At 40.9% G+C, this 20767-nt stretch overlaps 2 protein-coding genes across 2 annotated transcripts; both read right to left on the minus strand.

Annotated features, from left to right (window-relative positions):
• On the minus strand, nt 1–8535 carry LOC310784261 (myelin-associated glycoprotein-like; the record flags this gene model as incomplete). Its single annotated transcript, XM_083645278.1, has 9 exons — nt 1–1674; nt 1765–1861; nt 2161–2248; nt 2569–2880; nt 5714–5926; nt 6440–6631; nt 6920–7186; nt 7576–7701; nt 8490–8535. The coding sequence occupies 9 exons, from the start codon at nt 8533–8535 to the stop codon at nt 1345–1347; spliced, it is 1671 nt and encodes a 556-aa protein (XP_083501404.1). The 3' UTR covers nt 1–1344.
• Nucleotides 8536–12609: 4074 nt separating this feature from the next.
• On the minus strand, nt 12610–20386 carry LOC310784262 (myelin-associated glycoprotein-like; the record flags this gene model as incomplete). The annotated part of the gene is made up of 10 exons (XM_083645279.1): nt 12610–12645; nt 14198–14287; nt 14406–14424; nt 14742–14829; nt 15184–15489; nt 16921–17184; nt 17578–17841; nt 18737–19051; nt 19199–19567; nt 20341–20386. The coding sequence occupies 10 exons, from the start codon at nt 20384–20386 to the stop codon at nt 12610–12612; spliced, it is 1797 nt and encodes a 598-aa protein (XP_083501405.1).
• Nucleotides 20387–20767: the final 381 nt, after the last annotated feature.

The following is a 20767-nucleotide window of genomic DNA, read 5'->3' on the forward strand; positions in this document are numbered from 1 at the left end:
TGGCATTTAATCAATTAATGATTAGTTAAAGTTAGTTCTGAGTGTATATATAGTAATTAATAATTAGTTAATCATTAGTTGGCAGTTCCGTGCATGCATTATACTCAGTAGTTCATGAGTACTGAATCATTACTTCATTATTACCTGTCCATTAGTTACTCTTTTTGTGTAGCCTATTGTAAAGTGATGCATCATACTCGGTAGTTCATGAGTACTGAATCATTAGTTACTCTTTTTGTGTACCCTAATGTAAAGTGAAATATCATATCCTTATACCTAACCAATAAATTCAAGACTTGTTCCAGGAGAGATTCGAACGGTAGAGCCATACTATGGATCTATAGAGCCGGAGACCATGTATTATAGTTTTGAAGGTATACTCCACCCAAATACCACTTTCTGTCCAAGTACTTAGAGTTGAAGGTATATTATGTCCTTTAAAACACAAGTACTTAGACACACAAGTACACAAGTAGTATTTGGCTGAAACATACCTAAGTACTTGAAGTAGTATTTGGATGTAATAACCTTTAGAACTATAAGTATTCGGAGAGAAGGTAGTATTTTGGGTGGAATATATCTTCAAAACTATAAGTACTTGAACAGAAAGTAGTATGTGGATAAAACATAATACTTGGTCTCCGGCTCTACAGATCCATAGGCTCTACCGACTGACCTAATTCAACAGCTCAGTTGGTAGAGAACCTGACTAACGGCCGTGGGTTCGAATCTCACCCGGAACACGTCTTGAATCTATTTGTTAGGTGTAAGTATATGATGTTTCACTTTACATTAGGGTACACAAAAAGATTAACTGGTAATAGTTAAGTAATGATTCAGTACTCATGAACTACTCAGTATGATGCCTCACTTTACAATAGGGTACACAAAAAGAGTAATTAATGGACAGGTAATGATTAACTAACGATTAACTACTATACTCACAAACTGACCATTAATTAACCATTAACTAATGAGTAAGTACTCTACTAAGGAACTGACAACTAATCATTAGCTAATGATTAACTACTATCCTCACAAAGTGACTTTAACTACTGATTAACCAATGGTTAACTAATGATTAACTACTATACTCATAACTGACTTTAACTAATCATTAATTAATGATTAACTAATGATTAAAGGCCATTAGCTAATCATTAACTCTTCATTAACTAATAGCTAGTTTCTCATTAGTTTACTAGTAACTACTATAACATTACCTTATTGTAAAGTGTGCAGAAAAAACATAATGCATCAAATCTAAAATAAAATCTAATTCATTCATCATCTGAAACGCTTCAGATGGTGTTTGGCTATTAAAGACAAGAATACAGAACTGATCTACTTCTTGGTCTTAAATTTAACCTTGGCATATTCACATTCTGTCGGCCTTTCGGCACTCCGCGTCAACCTCAGGTCATCATTCAGGCTCGCACTGCCCGTCTCTCCCAGCATGCACCTCTCCTCCTCGAGGTAGGAACTACCAGCTGGCTGTGCATCCTCTAAGTCTTCTCCCTTCTTTTTCTTAAAAGTCACATTGGCGTACAACACCTCACTGTCCTCCTCATTCTCCTGCTCTGTGCTTGTACTGGGTCCGGGTTCTTCCGACCCTCTGTGCACGTTGAGATCCAGCGTGTTGACGTTGATTTCCTCCTCTGGCATGGCAGGCACCTGAAACCCAAGAAATGTCATCGGTACAGATATGCTGCTGATCGCTGTTTGATTACTTAAAGGACAGACTTTATGAGTCTAAAAAGTTACCTCATTCCCCTCCACATTTGTCACAGCTTGGTTCGTCACAACAGTGACTGTGTCACCTGTGGTCTGATCCTTCGGTGGGGTATGGCGCGTCCGAGCCCTGGAAAATACAGTAGGACTTGAAAAAGTTCAAACTTTATGGTTCAAATTCAATTCAGTTTTGGTTTTCCCATCATGGGTTTGTTAGTCGACAAGATGAAGGAGCTGTATACTGAGAAAGTCAATATATTATATACAAACAAAATTCTAGTGTTATGTTGATTTTCCAGCGACAATTATTTGAAGTTGACAAGTGTTGACTTGAGTTGTTTGTCCATAGAGTTAAATTAACACAGATGATTTTGCTGTGTACATGTAATCTGATCATTGCTTGCTAGTGTTTCCCAAGCAGTCACCTACCTGATAGCAAACACCAGAACACACACTAGTGCTGCTGTTAGAACAGCAACTGTGACGATGAAGAATGTCAACAGCACTTGACCTGGACCTGAACAAGAGATAACATAATGGAAGGTTAGATTAACACAGTTATTCATGATTTTTCCCCTTCTGAGAATGTTAGCATTCTAAATTTAAAGCTAGAAGTCTGAATTCTGACTTCATTCTCAGAATTCTGAGATGAGATTATGAGATTAAAGTCAGTCGTCGAAAAAGAGAATAAACGCAAATACATACAGGTGTAGAGAATATCAGAATTCAGCAGTATAAATGGATATTAATATACTGTATGAATGTACAGCCAGAACAGAGGTGAATTCACAAGGATTTCAAGAAAGCTTGATGTCATTCATTGTATAAAAAATTAACCTTGGTCTTGGCCTTGGTCTTGGTCCAGGCTGGGAACACACAACCGTTGACTGGCAGATCCTACAGAGTTGGTGCTGTGGCAGACCAGGGTGGAAGGCTGCTTCCACTGTCCTCCATTCATGCTGATGACGCTCCTCAGACCTGTGTCATTCAGAGGCTCCTGCCTGATGGTAAACCTGTCAGAATGATTGACAGGTGTCCCATCCAGCTGCCACTGTACAGTGGGAGGAGGCGATCCCACAGTCTCACAGGAACAGTTGATCTGGGCTGCAGCTCTGATGCAGCGAGAGGAGAACAGGATCTCAGGAGCAGCTGTAGTGCAAAAAGAAGAAAGCCAAGGGCTCAGTTAAACATTTTTTTGGGTCACAGAATGGTACAGAACAGTACTACACAAATTGATTGATACATATTTTATGTTTAAAAAAACTTTAGTAACATTTTATTTGGATAGTCTGCCTACAGAGAGTCTACAGAGTATTTATTTGTAACATTTCAACAGTTATTAGTTGACATTAAACAATTCAACAGATTAACAGATGTTCAACAGATTATCTATAGTATGTGACAATTCATGAACATGGTAAATGGTAAATGGTCTGCATTTATATAGCGCTTTTATCCAAAGCGCTTTACAATGAGTAGATAGTCTACATTCACCCATTCATACACCAATGGCGGCAGGCTGCCACGCAGGGTGCCTACACACCATCGGGAGCAATTTGGGGTTAAGTGTCTTGCCCAAGGACACAACGACAGCAGCTGGGAGGGAGCGGGGATCGAACCGCCAACCCTTGCGTCATTGGCCGACCCGCTCTACCTCCTGAGCTAAAGCCGTCTCCAACATATACCTACATAATACAGTAGGTGCAGGTGTGTGGAATAAACCTTTTTAATAAACCTCTAAAGATGTAATAAATTACTTTTTTTCTTTTGATAGTATAATACATTTTTGCAGGTCCGGCCTTATTGATACATCCTGGCTGGGACAAATTCAAAGAGCTGTAAAACTCCTCATAACTTCAGCTACCAGCAGTTTTGCTATCAGAGCTCATCTTGACCAGTTCCTAACATTATAAGATACGATTTTGAATCTATATGCCTATATTTCATAGGAATATTAAAATATTGACATTCATATATTGCCATAGAATATTAATTCAGATATGAATAGGATAAAAATGTGATCATGCTGCCATGCTAGTATTACTTACAGTACATCAGCATGCATTTTGAGTTGACCTAAGTGCTGTTAGAAACATCTACCCCCAATGTTTGTTCAGTGTCCAAAATGTGCTTTTTCTTGGTGTCAAACAGACATACAGTAGTGCAGTTACACCCTTTTGCAGCAACAAAACCCTACTTTCACTGTTGCAGCATTCAGATTTTGTTTAATTAAACCATTATATGGGTCATGATTTCAGTTGTGTCCTTTTGGCACTAATAAGATTTCAAATTTATTAGAAGGATAAACCCCTTGAGATGAACCATCTCGTTTTCGAGGGGGTCCTTAGCACAAATATACAGAAAGAAAACAGGTGTTACATAAAACAAACATGCAAATACACTCATACATACACATAAGAAGCACTCCCAGGCCTAGCCACTCCCCAACCCCTTAGTCCCCAAAGATAGCATAATATATACAGTGAGAATACATACTGTAAGTGTACACATACCCAGATAAGGTGAATTTACATGCATGAAGTATCATGAGCAAGTTGTTTCACAATTTCAAACATAATTAGAAGCAGGAGCAGGTTGTTTGAAGATAAGTGAGGAGAGATGCCTTGAAGGAATGAAAAGATGTGATAGATCTAAGTGAGGTAGGCAAATTGTTCCAGTCAGATGGAACTTTAAATTTAAATGCACGACGTCCAATTTCTTTGTGAATTCTAGGAACGAAAAAGAATGGATGCTCAGCATGCCTGAATAAAGTGTGTGTGCGCGCGCGTGCATGCGTGGGGCCAATAAAATGAGGGAAACTGGGCAAAGTTGTCGTTCCTATATTTAAGGTGGGCTGGATTATTTACACGGCATTAACTCATGGCTTGAAGGAAAAAGGAAACATTCCACCTTAACTAGCTAATGGCTTTTTCAGCATCAAAATATGTTTTTTAAAGATGAAAAGGCAGCCAAACATCCTTTCATCTTTCGGACCAGCTCCTAAAAAGGTACGTTTACAATCATGAAGAAACAATGTTAAAAGCTGTTTGGCACCAGGCAGGCACACGCCCCCTTAATTTATTTTCAATGCGGTTGAATCAAAAGTTTGCGTTAATCGGTCCATTGCAATTTGCATCGCCAGCATTCGCCACAAAATGGTAAGTTACTCACTAAAATTACCGGCTGCCGTGCCAAATGATGATCAATTATGCGTTGTGCAACTTGTGTGATGTTCGAGACTCATTGAGAGATTGTTTAGCTGTTTGTGATAACTGACTCTGCTCTGCTGTGCCTTGCTTGCTTCATTGCTGTCAGCTGAGGCTGGACTACATCTTTTTTAGTTTCACAGCTGGAAGTGTCATGGGCTACTTCTGCAGTGTGCAAGCTAAGTTGTGTGTGTCAGTGTGTGTGTGTGTGTGTGTGTGTGTGTGTGTGTGTGTGTGTGTGTGTGTACGTGCATTCAGGGGGGGAGGGGGGTGTTGTTGGAACCTGCCCTTGTGCCGGGGGAGGGGGTGTTTGTTCCCCATATAGATGCGTTCCCCCACTTCTCCAGATAGCACTACACTTCTGTATATAGGTAATACTGGTATTCACCCCAAATCACAAGCACTCTATTATGCATAACCAGGTTCACTAATGAGGTCATAATATCAAGTTAAATGAATTAGCAAAACATTTCAATTAACTGTCTTCACATAACACATGGGTGGTAGTTCTGTTATTGCAGTTTCAAGGAAACCACCATTTCCTCGTCTGCAGAATTACGGAACACCCTAAAACAAGCGTAAAGCAAGATAGAGGGAACCTGTGGTGTACATTAAAATAGAGGGAACCTGTGGTGCATTAAGTGTAACATAAATATTATTTATTACTTAAATTATGTGCATGAGAATGTATCTACACACAAAGACTAAATAATAAATAATGTACCACATACGTACAATGCCTATAGACATAATCACCATGACAGCCATCTACTTACATGCAAAGTCAAGCAGGACGGTCGCATTAGCTTCCCCGAGAGCGTTCTTTGCTTCACATATGTACGGCCCTTTCTTTTTCCTGTCAATGTTATTGAGGGTGACGTTGTTTTCTGACCCAACAACAACTTTTTGATCTCCATCCTCTCTGTACCAAGTGTAGTTCACTGCTGGGTTGGCATCACTCCTGCAGGCCAGAGTCACTGAGCTGCACTCTGGCACCAGACCAGAGGGGCTGACTGACACTGAGGGCTGCCTGGGAGCATCTGGAGAAAAGGATGACTCAATCATACATGTCTTTTGCACGGCTGACACTGTCTGTTGCAGGTTCTGATATCACGTTGTCGAAATAACTCGCATTTTGTCATCAGAAGCAAGAATATTGACACCTTTTCCTCTAACATGCAATCAAAAGAATAATTTTCTCTCTCTTTTGCCACTATCTTAAATGACACATGTCATCATAACAAAACAACATGACATGATGTAACACCATAACATACCGGTACTGTAACAAAACATAACATGACATGATAACATAAAACATAACAATGACATGGTGTAGTGATGTAGTATGATATGCTAATATTACATGACATGTTGAATTGGGTCAACAGTGGGTGTGTGATCTCCTTTTTCGCTCTCTTTCCACTTACATTGCACATCTATCTGAGTGATGGAGGAGTTCTGGGTCCCATCTGTATTTCCGGCTTCGCAGTAAAACCGACTGTTCTTGACTGAGACCTGGACCTTGCAGGCCTTAGTGGAACCCACTGGTGTCACCTGATCTCCATCCATGTTGAACCAGGTGTAGCTGTCCACTGCTGGATTTGCATTACTATTGCATATCAGAGTCACTGAGCTGCCCTCTGGTACGGGACCAGAGGGGTTGACTGACACTGAGGTCTCCCTGGGAGCATCTGGAGAAACACGGAGGAATCAATCGTACATGTCGTGTAGCTATGCCTAACACTGTCTGTTGCAGGTTCTGATATCATACTGTAGGAAAAACTCACATTTGGTCCTCAAAAGCAAGAATTGACACCTTTTCCTAACATGCCATCAAAATAATATTTTTTTCTCTCTCATACATTGCTTTCAATGTAAGGTAATCAGTGTCACCACCATATCACAAGTTTACTCAAAAGGACAGATTAACTCACATAAAACACTGAGGGTTGAACTTGCTGCAGGGGATCGGCTCTCACTGCCATCTTGTCGGTTGTACACAGCAGTGCAGGAGATCGTCTTTCCATCATGGAGGTGAGAAGCAGTGAAGGTCAGAACAGAGGTTTTGACTTTAGTTTTATCCAGATTGTCCCTCAGAGTTTCCTGGATGGTCCCCAGGTCGGAGGTCCATGTCAGACTTGGAGGAAGAGAAGGACAGGGAGCTCGAGCAGAGCATCTCAGTGTCACTGAGCTCTCCTCCCTCACCTCCAGCCTGCGTGGTGCTAGAGTCAGACTGGGAGGAGCATCTGGAATGAAGAGAAGACACATTTGGACCAGTCGCTTCATTCTTTGATGTGCAGTGCAGAAAACCCAAAACAAGTTCAATGAGCTTCTGCAAGGTTAATTTGGATAAATGAACACCAATTGCCAGTAACTGGATACCAGGACTTACCTTTTACGATAATGTTCACTTTTGTTTCCTTAAAAGTATATTTCAGCCTGCTTGGATTTGGACATTGGAGTCTGAAAGAATATTCAGCACTGTAATCAGTAGTCACGTCATTCAATGTTGTGGTGCAGTTCTTTTGTGTTAGGCCTCCTGTTACTACTCCCTTTAGTCTCTGTCGAGTTTGTTGTCTGTCTGGATCACTTGTACCAAACACGTCATCGTCACCTATTTTCCATATTCCTTTACATGCGTCAACTAATTCTGCGTTATACTGGTCGTCTATGGTAAAGGAGCAGGGGATGGCCACACAGGATCCTCTCAGCACCTGTATAGTCCGAGGCATAACGGATCTAAACTGTTGGCACAGGGAACCTGAAACACAAAACAGAACTTTACAGAAATGATGCAATGCACTGTACTAATTTCTTAAACCCACAGAAATGTACCCTATGTATCTTGTTTGTTAGGATATATGTTGTTTTTCTTCATTTCATGGGAAACAGGATTTCCCTCGCCTCTTTGATTATAAAGAAGATAATAGATCCATACATGTAAGGAAAACTACCTCCGAACGAGTCGTTTTGACTTCATCACTTTGTGACATCACAAAGTAACATGCATTTCATTTGCATGCTTATACAGCGCTGCGCCCGCCAACTGATTTTTTTTTAAACCTTTCTTTAAACAGGTCAATCTCATTGAGACACATCAGGTCTTATTCTCAATAGAGACCTGCTGAATGAGGAAGTCCAAACAGTTGTTGTCTGAAGCATAGCTGTGTACTAAGGAAAAGTGTCCAGAAAACAATCAACTGCACCAAAGATGGATCTATCCTAACAGATCATCTTATCAGAGGCCCCGCCCCCTTCAAAACAGTGCATACAATGAGGGGAGAAAGACAGAGCAGGTAGAGAAGTCCCACAGAGGCTGTATTTGATTTTACAGAATTCATAACCTTGTTTTAAAAATATTATAAAATGGGACCTTTAACATCATCTCATGTTCAGATCAGTCAGAAAATAAGATTGAAATCCCAAGGCCTGTAAAGTACAGCTGGCATGTCACATTGATACGTTACATTCAGTCTCTGACAGGGACTGACTGTGTCTGTTACACTCAGCTCTTTGCAACACTGAACTGTTGTGGTTAAAGTAGCTCACCGTGCAGCAGACAGCCAATGAGAAGCAGTCTTAGAGCCCCCGCCATGTTGGTTTGTCAACAGTTTAGAAGAGTCTGGAGATTACAGATGGAACAGTTTAGTTCACATGTCATTTGTAAATGGAGTTTCTGATGCAGTGATATTTTAAACGGAATTCACTGATAGATTGTTTTGTGAATATTATTTTGATGATACAAAACCTCCATGTTTGATGTATTCTTGGTTTCTTGAAATAGCTGAGACCCTGAACATCCTGTTCCCCCTTTAAAAACGGTAGTTACACTTCCTTTGTCTGTTCCTCAAGGTCTAATCAAGGGTGGGCAACTGGCGGCCCGCGGGCTGCATGCGGCCCCCGACCTCACTCATTGTGGCCCCCTGGGTACTTTTTTTTTTTTTTTAACAATGCGAAAGTTTTTTGTTAGGTTAGGTTAGGTTAAACCATTCAAATCTGTGTTTTTATTTTACTGTACATCCCAGAACATGGCGCTAATGGTGTTAGCATTTACCATCAACATACTGTTTAACATTAGCATTTGAGCTAAAGCTATTGTAACAAGCTATATCCAGGATGCACATTGCACATGCAACATTACTAATCTGATTAATATGACTAGAGCTAGAGCAAAGTTTCTGGTGTCATCTGAATGGAAAAATCACTAAATTTTAATATGAAAAATATAAATGTTGGTATAATAAACTTTGACTACCAAATTAGTAGCTATAATTGGGAGTGATGGTGTTACAGTAGGCTACTGGTGGAAGTGCACGGTCACAATTTGGCCCTCTGGTAGTGAGGACATTTTTTTGTGGCCCTCTCTATCATCAAAGTTGCCCATCCCTGGTCTAAATCCTATGTGACCTAGCTTAATGAATTAAAACAACCCTTTTTTGGAGTACATATAACCTGAATATTATAATATATATAAAATAAATACATGATGAAACATAATTCTGATGACTTCCACAATGCTCTTAGCTTTCAAACATTGCAACTATATGATCAGTGCTGTAAGCTCCAACATTTCTTTGAATTAATGTTTTCGAGAATTTAGAGTTTATAACCAATCTCATCATCTTTTTAAGGTTTGATGAATTCATACACAGTGTAGTGAAGATATAACTCACCAGGTTTCCATCAGGTCTGTTCAGCAGATGGATGGACGACGCAAAGAGAAGTGAAGTTACTACTAGCCTGTGCAAGAGAGTGGCTTTGAAAATGAGGAAGTTACAGAAGTAGCTGCTTGTGGACGGCCGGGTGGGTGAGAGAGAGAGAGATGATGCAAAGATAATGACTTAACACAACAAATCACACCTCCCTGGTCCTCATATCAGCATCCACCCTCACATCTCAGCACATTTTTCTACCAGTGCGGTTTTTACGTCTAAATGCCTATGCAAGCTACTCAAATAAGTAGCCTAGTAATAGTTTTAATGACACAATGGAAACGGTTTGGCCTTGTTGTAGAAATTAAATCATTGATAATAGCACCGTCATGTCTCTGTCACTTTAAAGAGCAGCTCAAACAACTGAACACTAACAAGGGATTTGCTGTCAAATAGACACTGTGAATATTTCCACAAAATCAGAAATGAATCTATTCCCCTGTCAAATGTCATGGTTGAGTAGCTTTTACACATAATGGAACTCAAAATTCATAGCATAAATTGTAATTGCATTTAATGTACATGATATGAGTCCCCGTTCTTTGGCAGCCTGCTATGACCCCTCTGCTCTTGGGTTTCTCTCTCCCAAATCTGGGTGTGTCTGATGATCAACAGGTGGTGTGTGCTGTGATTGGTTGCTGTGTGTCATTGTGCTGGTGTGCCCTGGCTGGTGATTGGTTCTTGCTGAGTACTCGAATATAAAACTGCCACCACCTGTCCAGAGATGTCTCCCTTCTCTGCCAGTTTCCAGCCTGTATCCTGTAGCCTGTACTGGAGGTTGTTAATGGTTTTATAGTTTGTAAGCAGCCTGTACTGGAGGTTGTTAATGGTTTTATAGTTTGTAAGCAGCCTGTACTGGAGGTTGTTCATGGCTTTATAGTTTGTAAGCAGTGGAGGTTGTTAATGGTTTTATAGTTTGTAAGCAGCGTGTACTGGGGGTTGTTAATGATTTTATAGTTTGTAAGCAGCGTGTACTGGAGGTTGTTCATGGTGTTATAGTTTGTAAGCAGCGTGTACTGGGGGTTGTAGGCAGAGGCAGCCTTTTTGTTTGAAAGCCTCCTGTTACTTCCTCGTTATGAGTTTGTGTCTAATAGTTTGTGTCTAATAGAGACACCAAACCACTCTATGTAACTTTGGTTGTTCTTTATAGAATAGATTATGTTTAGCTTTCATTTTGTTTATTACTTTGACCATGTACCACCCTGAAGTCTTCCCCTTAACTTTGTTTGCTGGTTGGGAGGGGGAAAGGAAGGGATCCACTCTCGTGTTGTGCCAGGGTTTCCCCTAGGCCGGGGCCTAACACAAATGTTTCTGGTGGTAGCTTATCCGTTTGGTACAGTAACGTACATTTCTGCTTCACAGCATTTTCTTTTGTGAGTGTGGCAGTAAGGAGCCCCCCCCCCCATTATATGTCACTTTAAAGGACTTTTTACTTTGTAATTTGAGATTGTTTCCTGTTGCTCCATCTTCTACTATTCTACCATTGATGTGACCACTGTGCTGCATATTTGTACTAAGTCAAATTCCACGTTTGTCATCTAATTACATATGACTATAAAAATATCTTGAATCTTAAAGATGACTTTACTACAAATCCCACTGTAGAGAAATGTGGATACATGGAAGCTGATATATTATTGCTAACTTTTTTTGATGTACAGGTGCCATTTAATTCCAAGAAGGCTGAAATCAAACTGATCCTTTGAGTGGTTGGTGGAAGGGGGTTTGCTGTATGGCTGTAGATGATGAGGAGAAGCACTGTACAGAGGACAACATTCCATCACTTCGTGAAGACCACTGGGTTTCTAAAGCATGAATGCTGAGAAGCTCAGGCTGGTGCTTGGTATTAGAGAGTCAGAGGTGAGGAACCCAGAGCTGGAAACTGTGACTGTGGGCTCTAGACTAGAGCTAAAGCGAGGTCAATGCAGTAACACCAACAATCACCTCCTCTCCCATCCGCCAAGACCGTTTTGATGTAAGCTGGCATATTGCACTTGTTCTTCTGTTCATGGAGTCTGAGGTAGACTCACATCTAAATACCTTTGAACATATTGCAGCCACTCTGAACTGGCCAAACGATGTGTGGCCGCTTTTGAACTAGTTGGAAAAGCACAGGAGGTGTGTGCCAGCTTTACAACTGAGCAAGGTTTAAACTATGACTTTGTGAAGGCCACTGTGTTACATGCTTATGAGTTAGTTCCTGAGGCTTCTTGGCAAAGTCACCTTAATGCATCCCTGAGACAAAGGAATAAAACATTATCGTTGCCTCTAATTAGATGAGTTTGGTGAAAGCTCTGTACACTGAAGCAAAACTGTAGAGCAAATCCTCCATCAGCAGCCGGGGTGTTTTGCCAATAGCCTACTGTTCTCTATTTGTTTTCCTCCGTTAGGTTACTGATGCCACAATAAAGCTTGAAAATACTGATAGCTTGTTCTGTATGACAAAACAATGACATGTTACTATGCTATGTTATGTAAACTGTGAGTGAATTAAGATGAAGTACTAATCAAGAAAATAAAAAGATTTTAACTGCACTTGCATTTTATTGCAAACATAAATTGAAAAGAAAGAAATCACAAAAGTGCACTTTATTACAAAATAGTGCAAATAAATCAGACTCTGATTATTAAGAAATAATGACATTCCAATATTACAACAGAATAAGCTCATTATACAGCAGTGAATGTCTATAAATTCCACAAAATGGCTGTAATAGCCTATCAAAAGAAACAAGCAACAAAAATCACACCAACATATTTGATATTAAATGCTCAACTGACAATGTGTGTTTATAATGCCTGTTCTGCCTTAAACACTTGGAAAGTCAAAGGAATTAATCAAACCAGCATGTCAAAAGGCATGACAACCTTTTGGTGAAATCATGAAGTATAGACATTTCAATCTAACTGTTAATTTTGTTCATCAATAGGCTAAGTGGAGATTTGCAGTGCCTTTTTCATCGCATCTGGGAGGGTGGAGGTGGCTCCTGGCTCTGCAACAGAAAATGGTGATATTATGATAACTATGCTGTCCTTGCACAGTGAGATTCAAAGAAACCTCCTGGAAATGTCCTAAGCTGGTATAGAGCAAATTATTTCTACAAACACAACTATTTGGACATGTTTTTTTACCACGTGCAGCGCGTGGTCATGAGGAGGCTGTTTGGGGTGAGTTAGTCATTCAGTCAGTCATAATGACTGACTTGTTTCCTGACAGGGCGGGTGCTTGAATCGTGCTGCTTAAATTTTCACCCCTGCCCTGGGACACTGGCTGAATTACAACGACCGCACTCACACACGCACGCGCGCACGCGCGCGCACACACACACACACGGTTTTGATGCAGTTCCTCCACGGTTTGGCATGCAACCGCGGATTAATTGCAAGTTTAACCATCAGTGATACAGTTTAACTACTGCTGTTCACATCAATGTAGAGTTGCAGTGAAAAGATATAGTTGCGTGCTGTGCCTGATTCTGAAGTTACTTTAGAAGGGGAGAAAAATAAAGAGCGAGCGACTGATTAAAGCCTCCTTTGCCCTCAATTAAGAGACATCCCGTGGACTGTGGCTTCGCGTAGGCTATATGGGAAACTGGGCATGTTGGTCATCATTGAAATAGATCACAAGATTGTGAAGTTTATGCAACTTATGGCGAAATACTGTCTGTCTTGTCTGCCTTCCCTTTGAAAAACACTCAGCTCCGCTCGCTCAGAGCAGCTCTCAGGGCGTGTTCAATTTGATAAACGGTGTGCACCGTTTTGCTACGGTTTCCAGAATGTAATGTTTTCTCCATGATTCAATGCACCACTGGTTCCGATTGAATATACTGTACATCTTGCTACAGTACGTGTTGTCGCGGTGGGGCTGAGGGCTGAAACCCTGTGTCTTTGCCAGTGCAGGCGGGACACTGCGGCAGGCAGCTGCATCAGAGTCATAGCAAATAATTTAATATTAATGGAGTTTATTTCAACTCTATTTTTTTAGTAAATTATTATTATTACATTTATTTATTCATTTAAATTCATAGTTTTCACTGTTTGCATAGCCTACTTGAATGTTTTTTTCCCCCCAATAACAACTGGGGGGGGAAGTGCCAAAGTAGTACATTTGTCAAAAAAAAAAAATTTTTTTTTGGCTGATCCGAAAAATGACACACACACACACACACACACGCACTGGATTATAGCTGAATATTGGGGGGCTGTGTTCTTTTATCTCACCCTGTTGTATATTTGCTTTTGTAATGACACTATACAAGAAGTACCACAAATTGAATGGAATAACAATTGCCACGATTTTGTGTCACTCCATCTGTGGCTGTACCCCATCTAGCCACAACCCAAGTAAGCCTGCCCCCGCAGTTGCCACATGACGCACGTGGGCCTGGGCCGGATTTGTCCTTGTTTATTATAAATGACGCAACTAGAGATGTTCTCTGCATGTTTGACATTGAAATGGTTTCACATAGACTCTTCCACCATTATTGGTGACGGTGACGGATATAGACAAGAAGCAACAGCCTTGGCACCGATGATGTCACTTACCCTGTTCACCTGCAGGGTCTCATACTCAGGACTGGTAACAGCAGAAAGCTGCAGCGAAGCATACGTGTCTTCTTCCTTCTTCTTCTTCTCCTTTAAAAACACAAACACACTTGCAGAATATCACACAGTACAGTAGATTGCAGAAGAAACATAAACATACCAGGATACCAATAAAGACAAATCAATAAAAAAAAAAGTAACAGCTTACCCTTAGTCTCTTGGAGAGCCTGGAAAAAGAATGTTGGAACGTACAGTATTGTTAGAAGCATCATCAATTGTCACTGTTAACATGTTGGTATAATGACTTGGAATACATTTATGACTTGACAATGTTCATCTTACATGGTCAAATTAATTCAGTTTAATTTAAGTTTAATTTTCCAACTGCGGATTTGTCAGTCGACAGGATGGAGGAGTGTTATCACTGAGAAAGTCAATATACTAATAGACAACAGAACACCCCCCCCCCCCAAGTGTTGGTTGGAGTTATTTTTGATTCGAAGGAAGAATGACTGTTGAGTCTTGTATTGAGGCTATCACCTACCTGATAGCAAACACCAGAACACACACTAGTGCTGCAGTTAGAACAGCAACTGTGGTGATGAAGAGTGGCAATGGCACTTGACCTGGAACTGTACAAGAGATAACATAATTTAAGGTTATAGATTAACACAGTTATTCATGATATTTTTTTCTTCTAAGAATAAAGTTAGCATTCTAAATTTAAAGCTAGAAGTCTGAATTCTGACTTTATTCTCAGAATTCTGAGATGAAATTCTGAGATTAAAGTCAGTCATCGAAAAAGAGAATAAATGCAAATACATACAGATGTTGAGAATATCAGAATTCAGCTGTATAAATGGATATTAATATACTGTATGAATGTACAGCCAGAACAGAGGTGAATTCACAAGGACTTCAAGAAAGCTTGATGCTTTCCAAATAGTTGAGCAATAATACTGTCATTCATTGTATAAAAAATTAACCTTGGTCTTGTAGAGACTCCAGGCTGCGAACACGAAACCGTTGACTGGCAGATCCTACAGAGTTGGTGCTGTGGCAGACCAGGGTGGAAGGCTGCTTCCACTGTGCTCCATTCATGGTGATGACGCTCCTCAGACCTGTGTCATTCAGAGGCTCCTCCCTGATGGTAAACCTGTCAGAATGATTGACAGGTGTCCCATCCAACTGCCACTGTACAGTGGGAGGAGGCGATCCCACAGTCTCACAGGAACAGTTGATCTGGGCTGCAGCTCTGATGCAGCGAGAGGAGAACAGGATCTCAGGAGCAGCTGTAGTGCAAAAAGAAGAAAGCCAAGGGCTCAGTTAAAAAACAATTTGGGTCACAGAATGGTATGGAACAGTACTACACAAATTGATTGATACATATTTTATGTTTAAAAAAACTTTAGTAACATTTTATTTGGATAGTCTTCCTACAGAGAGTCTACAGAGTATTTATTTGTAACATTTCAACAGTTATTAGTTGACATTAAACAATTCAACAGATTAACAGATGTTCAACAGATTATCTATAGTATGTGACAATTCATGAACATATACCTACATAATAATGTCTTAGACTGTTTTCAATAATGAAGACTACTTCACTAGTCAATGATTGTTATCCATCCCATTCACTAATCCATGGTTCCTTTCCATTCATCTCTCTCTCCCCTGCAGCAACGCCCTCAGGTTACATCAGCCATTCATAAATATGCACGCCCTCTTTATCCCTGTCCAATCAATGTCTCCCACGCTTTCCCTCTCTTCGGCCGTTGGCCAATCACCTAAATGAAGTTCTATTTAATACTCTTGCAAGTCGTAACTCACTCTGTTTGTTCACCCATATAGCTGCTGTTCCTGCGTAGCTGCTGCTTCGCCCCTCCTCCTCCCCTGACCACCAATGTCATGACTCCAGTAGAACTCCCTATGGGGGTTCTCTATCCTATAAATCACTGACGTCCTCCTCTCGGCTCAGAGGAGCGTCATCATACCATGGAGTCATTCGCCAAATCTAAGTGTTGTTTGTTTATCATTAAAGTTTATTGTACTTTCCTTCTAGTCTCTCATTATTGAAATACAGTAGGTGCTGTTAGAAACATCTACCCACAATGTTTGTTCAGTGTCCAAAATGTGCTTTTGCTTGGTGTCAAACAGACATACAGTAGCGCAGTTACACCCTTTTTGCAGCAAACAAAACCCTATTTTTACTGTTGCAGCATTCAGATTGTGTTTAATTAAAACATTATATGGGTCATGATTTCAGTTGTGTCCTTTTGGCACTGATAAGATGTCACCTGTCAATTGATATATATAGGTAATACTGGTATTCACCCCAAATCACAAGCAGACAATATATTATGCATAACCAGGTTCACTAATGAGGTCATAATATCAAGTTAAATGAATTAGCAAAACATTTCAATGAACTGTCTTCACATAACACATGGGTGGTAGTTCTGTTATCGCAGTTTCAAGGAAACCACCATTTCCTCGTTTGCAGATTTACGGAACACCCTAAAACAAGCGTAAAGCAAGATAGAGGGAACCTGTGGTGTACATTAAGATAGAGGGAACCTGTGGTGGACATTAAGTGTAACATAAATATTTATTACTTAAAATATGTGCATGAGAATGTATCTACACACAAAGACTAAATAATGTACCACATATACGTACAATGCATATAGACATAATCACCATGACAGCCATCTACTTACATCCAAAGTCAAGCAGGACGGTCGCATTAGCTTCCCCGAGAGCGTTCTTTGCTTCACATATGTATGGCCCTTTCTTTTTCCTGTCAATGTTATTGAGGGTGACGTTGTTTTCTGACCCAACAACAACTTGTTGATCTCCATCCTCTCTGTACCAGGTGTAGGTCACTGCTGGGTTGGCATCACTCCTGCAGGCCAGAGTCACTGAGCTGCCCTCTGGCACCAGACCAGAGGGGCTGACTGATACTGAGGGCTGCCTGGGAGCATCTGGAGAAAAGGATGACTCAATCATACATGTCTTTTGCACGGCTAACACAGTCTGTTGCAGGTTCTGATATCACGTTGTAGAAATAACTCGCATTTTGTCATCAGAAGCAAGAATATTGACACCTTTTCCTCTAACATGCAATCAAAAGAATAATTTTCTCTCTCCTCTTTTGCCGCTATCTTAAATGACACATGGCATCATAACAAAACAACATGAAATGATGTAACACCATAACATACCGGTACTGTAACAAAACATAACATGATATGATAACATAAAACATAACAATAACTTGGTGTAGTGATGTAGTATGATGTGCTAATATTACATGACATGTTGAATTTGGTCAACAGCGGGTGTGTGATCTCCTTTTTCGCTCTCTTTCCACTTACATTGCACATCTATCTGAATGACGGAGGAGTTCTGGGTCCCATCTGTATTTCTGGCCTTGCAGTAAAACCGGCTGTTCTTGACTGAGACCTGGACCTCAGAGACCTTAGTAGAACCCACTGGTGTCACCTGATCTCCATCCGCGTTGAACCAGGTGTAGCTGTACACTGCTGGATTTGCATTACTATTGCATGTCAGAGTCACTGAGCTGCCCTCTGGTACCGGACCAGAGGGGCTGACTGACACTGAGGTCTCCCTGGGAGCATCTGGAGAAACACGGAGGAATCAATCGTACATGTCGTGTAGCTATGCCTAAGGCCTTGGCCACACTGATCCGTGGTGTCTGTCCGTGTGCGTTCATTTCTCTGTTCACTTCCATTCATTTTCAATGACAACTGTCCGACTGTCCGTGGAGCACTCATACTACGTATCCAGAAAATTTGCATACGTTTTGATGGACAGAAAGTTGAAGAGGGATGAACTTTTTCTGGATGGACGTATCGGATGGTCGGATGGTCGGATAGTCACTGTCCGTTTAGCCAATCAGAGTCGAGGTCTCGAGAGGAGGCGTTCCGAGATTTGTTTCAACTTTTCAAAGAAGATGGCAGAGGCGGTGAACGAGGGAGGCTATAAGGGATTCCCCAGCAAAATGAGTAAAATTGTGTGATTTCACTAGGATTTCAGTGACTAGAAGTTAGTCCAAGGGGAGAATGTAGTGCATATACTTCTCTCCAGTTATCTGCACATGATCTACATTATATTATACTCGCGCTGTTCATGTCATTTGCATCGAGTCACATTTCCAAGGAGCTGCACGCAGGCTGCGCAGGCCGGCTCGCCGGCCGCGGAGCAGCCCCGGCGCTCTCGGCGAGGGGTTTGACGTAGACTCAGTTCTCATGCATCGGACAGACCTCTGTCCTTCAATAATTCTGTCCATTTTCTGACAGATCAGTGTGGCCAAGGCCTAACACTGTCTGTTGCAGGTTCTGATATCATACTGTAGGAAAAACTCACATTTGGTCATTGAAAGCAAGAATTGACACCTTTTCCTAACATGCCATCAAAATAATATTTTTTTCTCTCTCATACATTGCTTTCAATGTAAGGTAATCAGTGTCACCACCATATCACAAGTTTACTCAAAAGGACAGATGAACTCACATAAAACACTGAGGGTTGAACTTGCTGCAGGGGATCGGCTCCCACTGCCATCTTGTCGGTTGTACAGAGCAGTGCAGGAGATCGTCTTTCCATTGTGGAGGTGAGAAGCAGTGAAGGTCAGAACAGACGTTTTGACTTTAGTTTGATCCTGTTTGTTCGTCAGTGTCTCCTGGATGGTCCCCAGGTCCCCGGGGGTCCATGTCAGACTTGGAGGAAGAGAAGGACAGGGAGCTAGAGCAGAGCATGTCAGTCTCACTGAGCTCCCCTCCCTCACCTTCAGGCTGCGTGGTGCTAGAGTCAGACTGGGAGGAGCATCTGGAATGAAGAGAAGACACATTTGGACCAGTCGCTTCATTCTTTGATGTGCAGTGCAGAAAACCAAAAACAAGTTCAATGAGCCTCTGCAAGGTTAAATTGGATAAATGAACACCAATTTTCCAGTAACTGGATACCAGGACTTACGTTTTACGATAATGTTCACTTTTGTTTCCTTAAAATTATATTTCAGCTGGCTTGGATCTGGACATTGGAGTCTGAAAGAATATTGACCCCTGGAATCAAAAGTCACTTCATTCAATGTTGTGGTGCAGTTCTTTTGTGTTAGGTCTCCTGTAACTTCTCCCTGTAGTCTCTTTCGAGCTTGTTGTTTGTTTGGATCACTTGTACCAAACACGTCATCGTCACCTATTTTCCATATTCCTTTACATGTGTTAACTAACTTGTCGTTAAACTGATCCTCTATGGTAAAGGAGCAGGGGATGGCCACACAGGATCCTCTCAGCACCTCTATACTCAAAGGCATAAAGGATGCCCACTGTTGGCACAGGGAACCTGAAACACAAAACAAAACTTTACAGAAATGATGCAATGCACTGTACTAATTTCTTAAACCCACAGAAATGTACTGTACCCTATGTATCTTGTTTGTTAGGATATATGTTGTTTTTCTTCATTTCATGGAAACAGGATTGCCCTCGCCTCTTTGATTATAAAGTAGATAATAGATCCATACATATAAGGAAAAATACCTCCGAACGAGTCGTTTTGACTTGTTACAGCGCTGCGCCCGCCAACTGATTTTTTTTAAACCTTTCTTTAAACAGGTCAATCTCATTGAGACACATCAGGTCTTATTCTCAATAGAGACCTGCTGAATGAGGAAGTCCAAACAGTTGTTGTCTGAAGCATAGCTGTGTACTATGGAAAAGTGTCCAGAAAACAAATTAACTGCACCAAAGATGGATCTATCCTAACAGATCATCTTATCAGAGGCCCCGCCCCCTTCAAAACAGTGCATACAATGAGGAGAGAGAGAGAGCAGGTAGAGAAGTCCCACAGAGGCTGCATTTGATTTGACAGAATTCATAACCTTGTTTTAAAGACCCATGAGACATGTTTTAAACAGCTAAGAATATTATAAAATGGGACCTTTAACATCATCTAATGTTCAGATCATTCAAGAAATAAGATTGAAATCCCAAGGCCTGTAAAGTACAGCTGGCATGTCACATTGGTACGTTACATTCAGTCTCTGACAGGGACTGACTGTGTCTGTTACACTCAGCTCTTTGCAACACTGAACTGTTGTGGTTAAAGTAGCTCACCGTGCAGCAGACAGCCAATGAGAAGGAGTCTTAGAGCCCCCGCCATGTTGGTTTGTCAACAGTTTAGAAGAGTCTGGAGATTACAGATGGAACAGTTTAGTTCACATGTCATTTGTAAATGGAGTTTCTGATACCGTGATATTTTAAACTGAGTTCACTGATAGATTGTTTTGTGAATATTATTTTGATGATGCAAAACCTCCAGGAATTGCTTTTTTTATTTTTATTTTACAGTGCACCTGAACGCAACATGCAAGATACCCTCTGAATAAGTGTCCAAATGTTCATGTCATTCCGGCCAATATTCCCCTTCTGTTATAGCATTTCAGTCTGGAATATGGAATATCTTTCAATAATCTATGATTTAGCTGCTAAATTGTCAAATACTGCCGTCTGCTCGCTACCCAGGCACTTATGTGTATATACT

This window comes from Poromitra crassiceps (genome assembly GCF_964638095.1).
Source record: "Poromitra crassiceps genome assembly, chromosome: 10".
NCBI lineage: Eukaryota > Metazoa > Chordata > Actinopteri > Beryciformes > Melamphaidae > Poromitra > Poromitra crassiceps.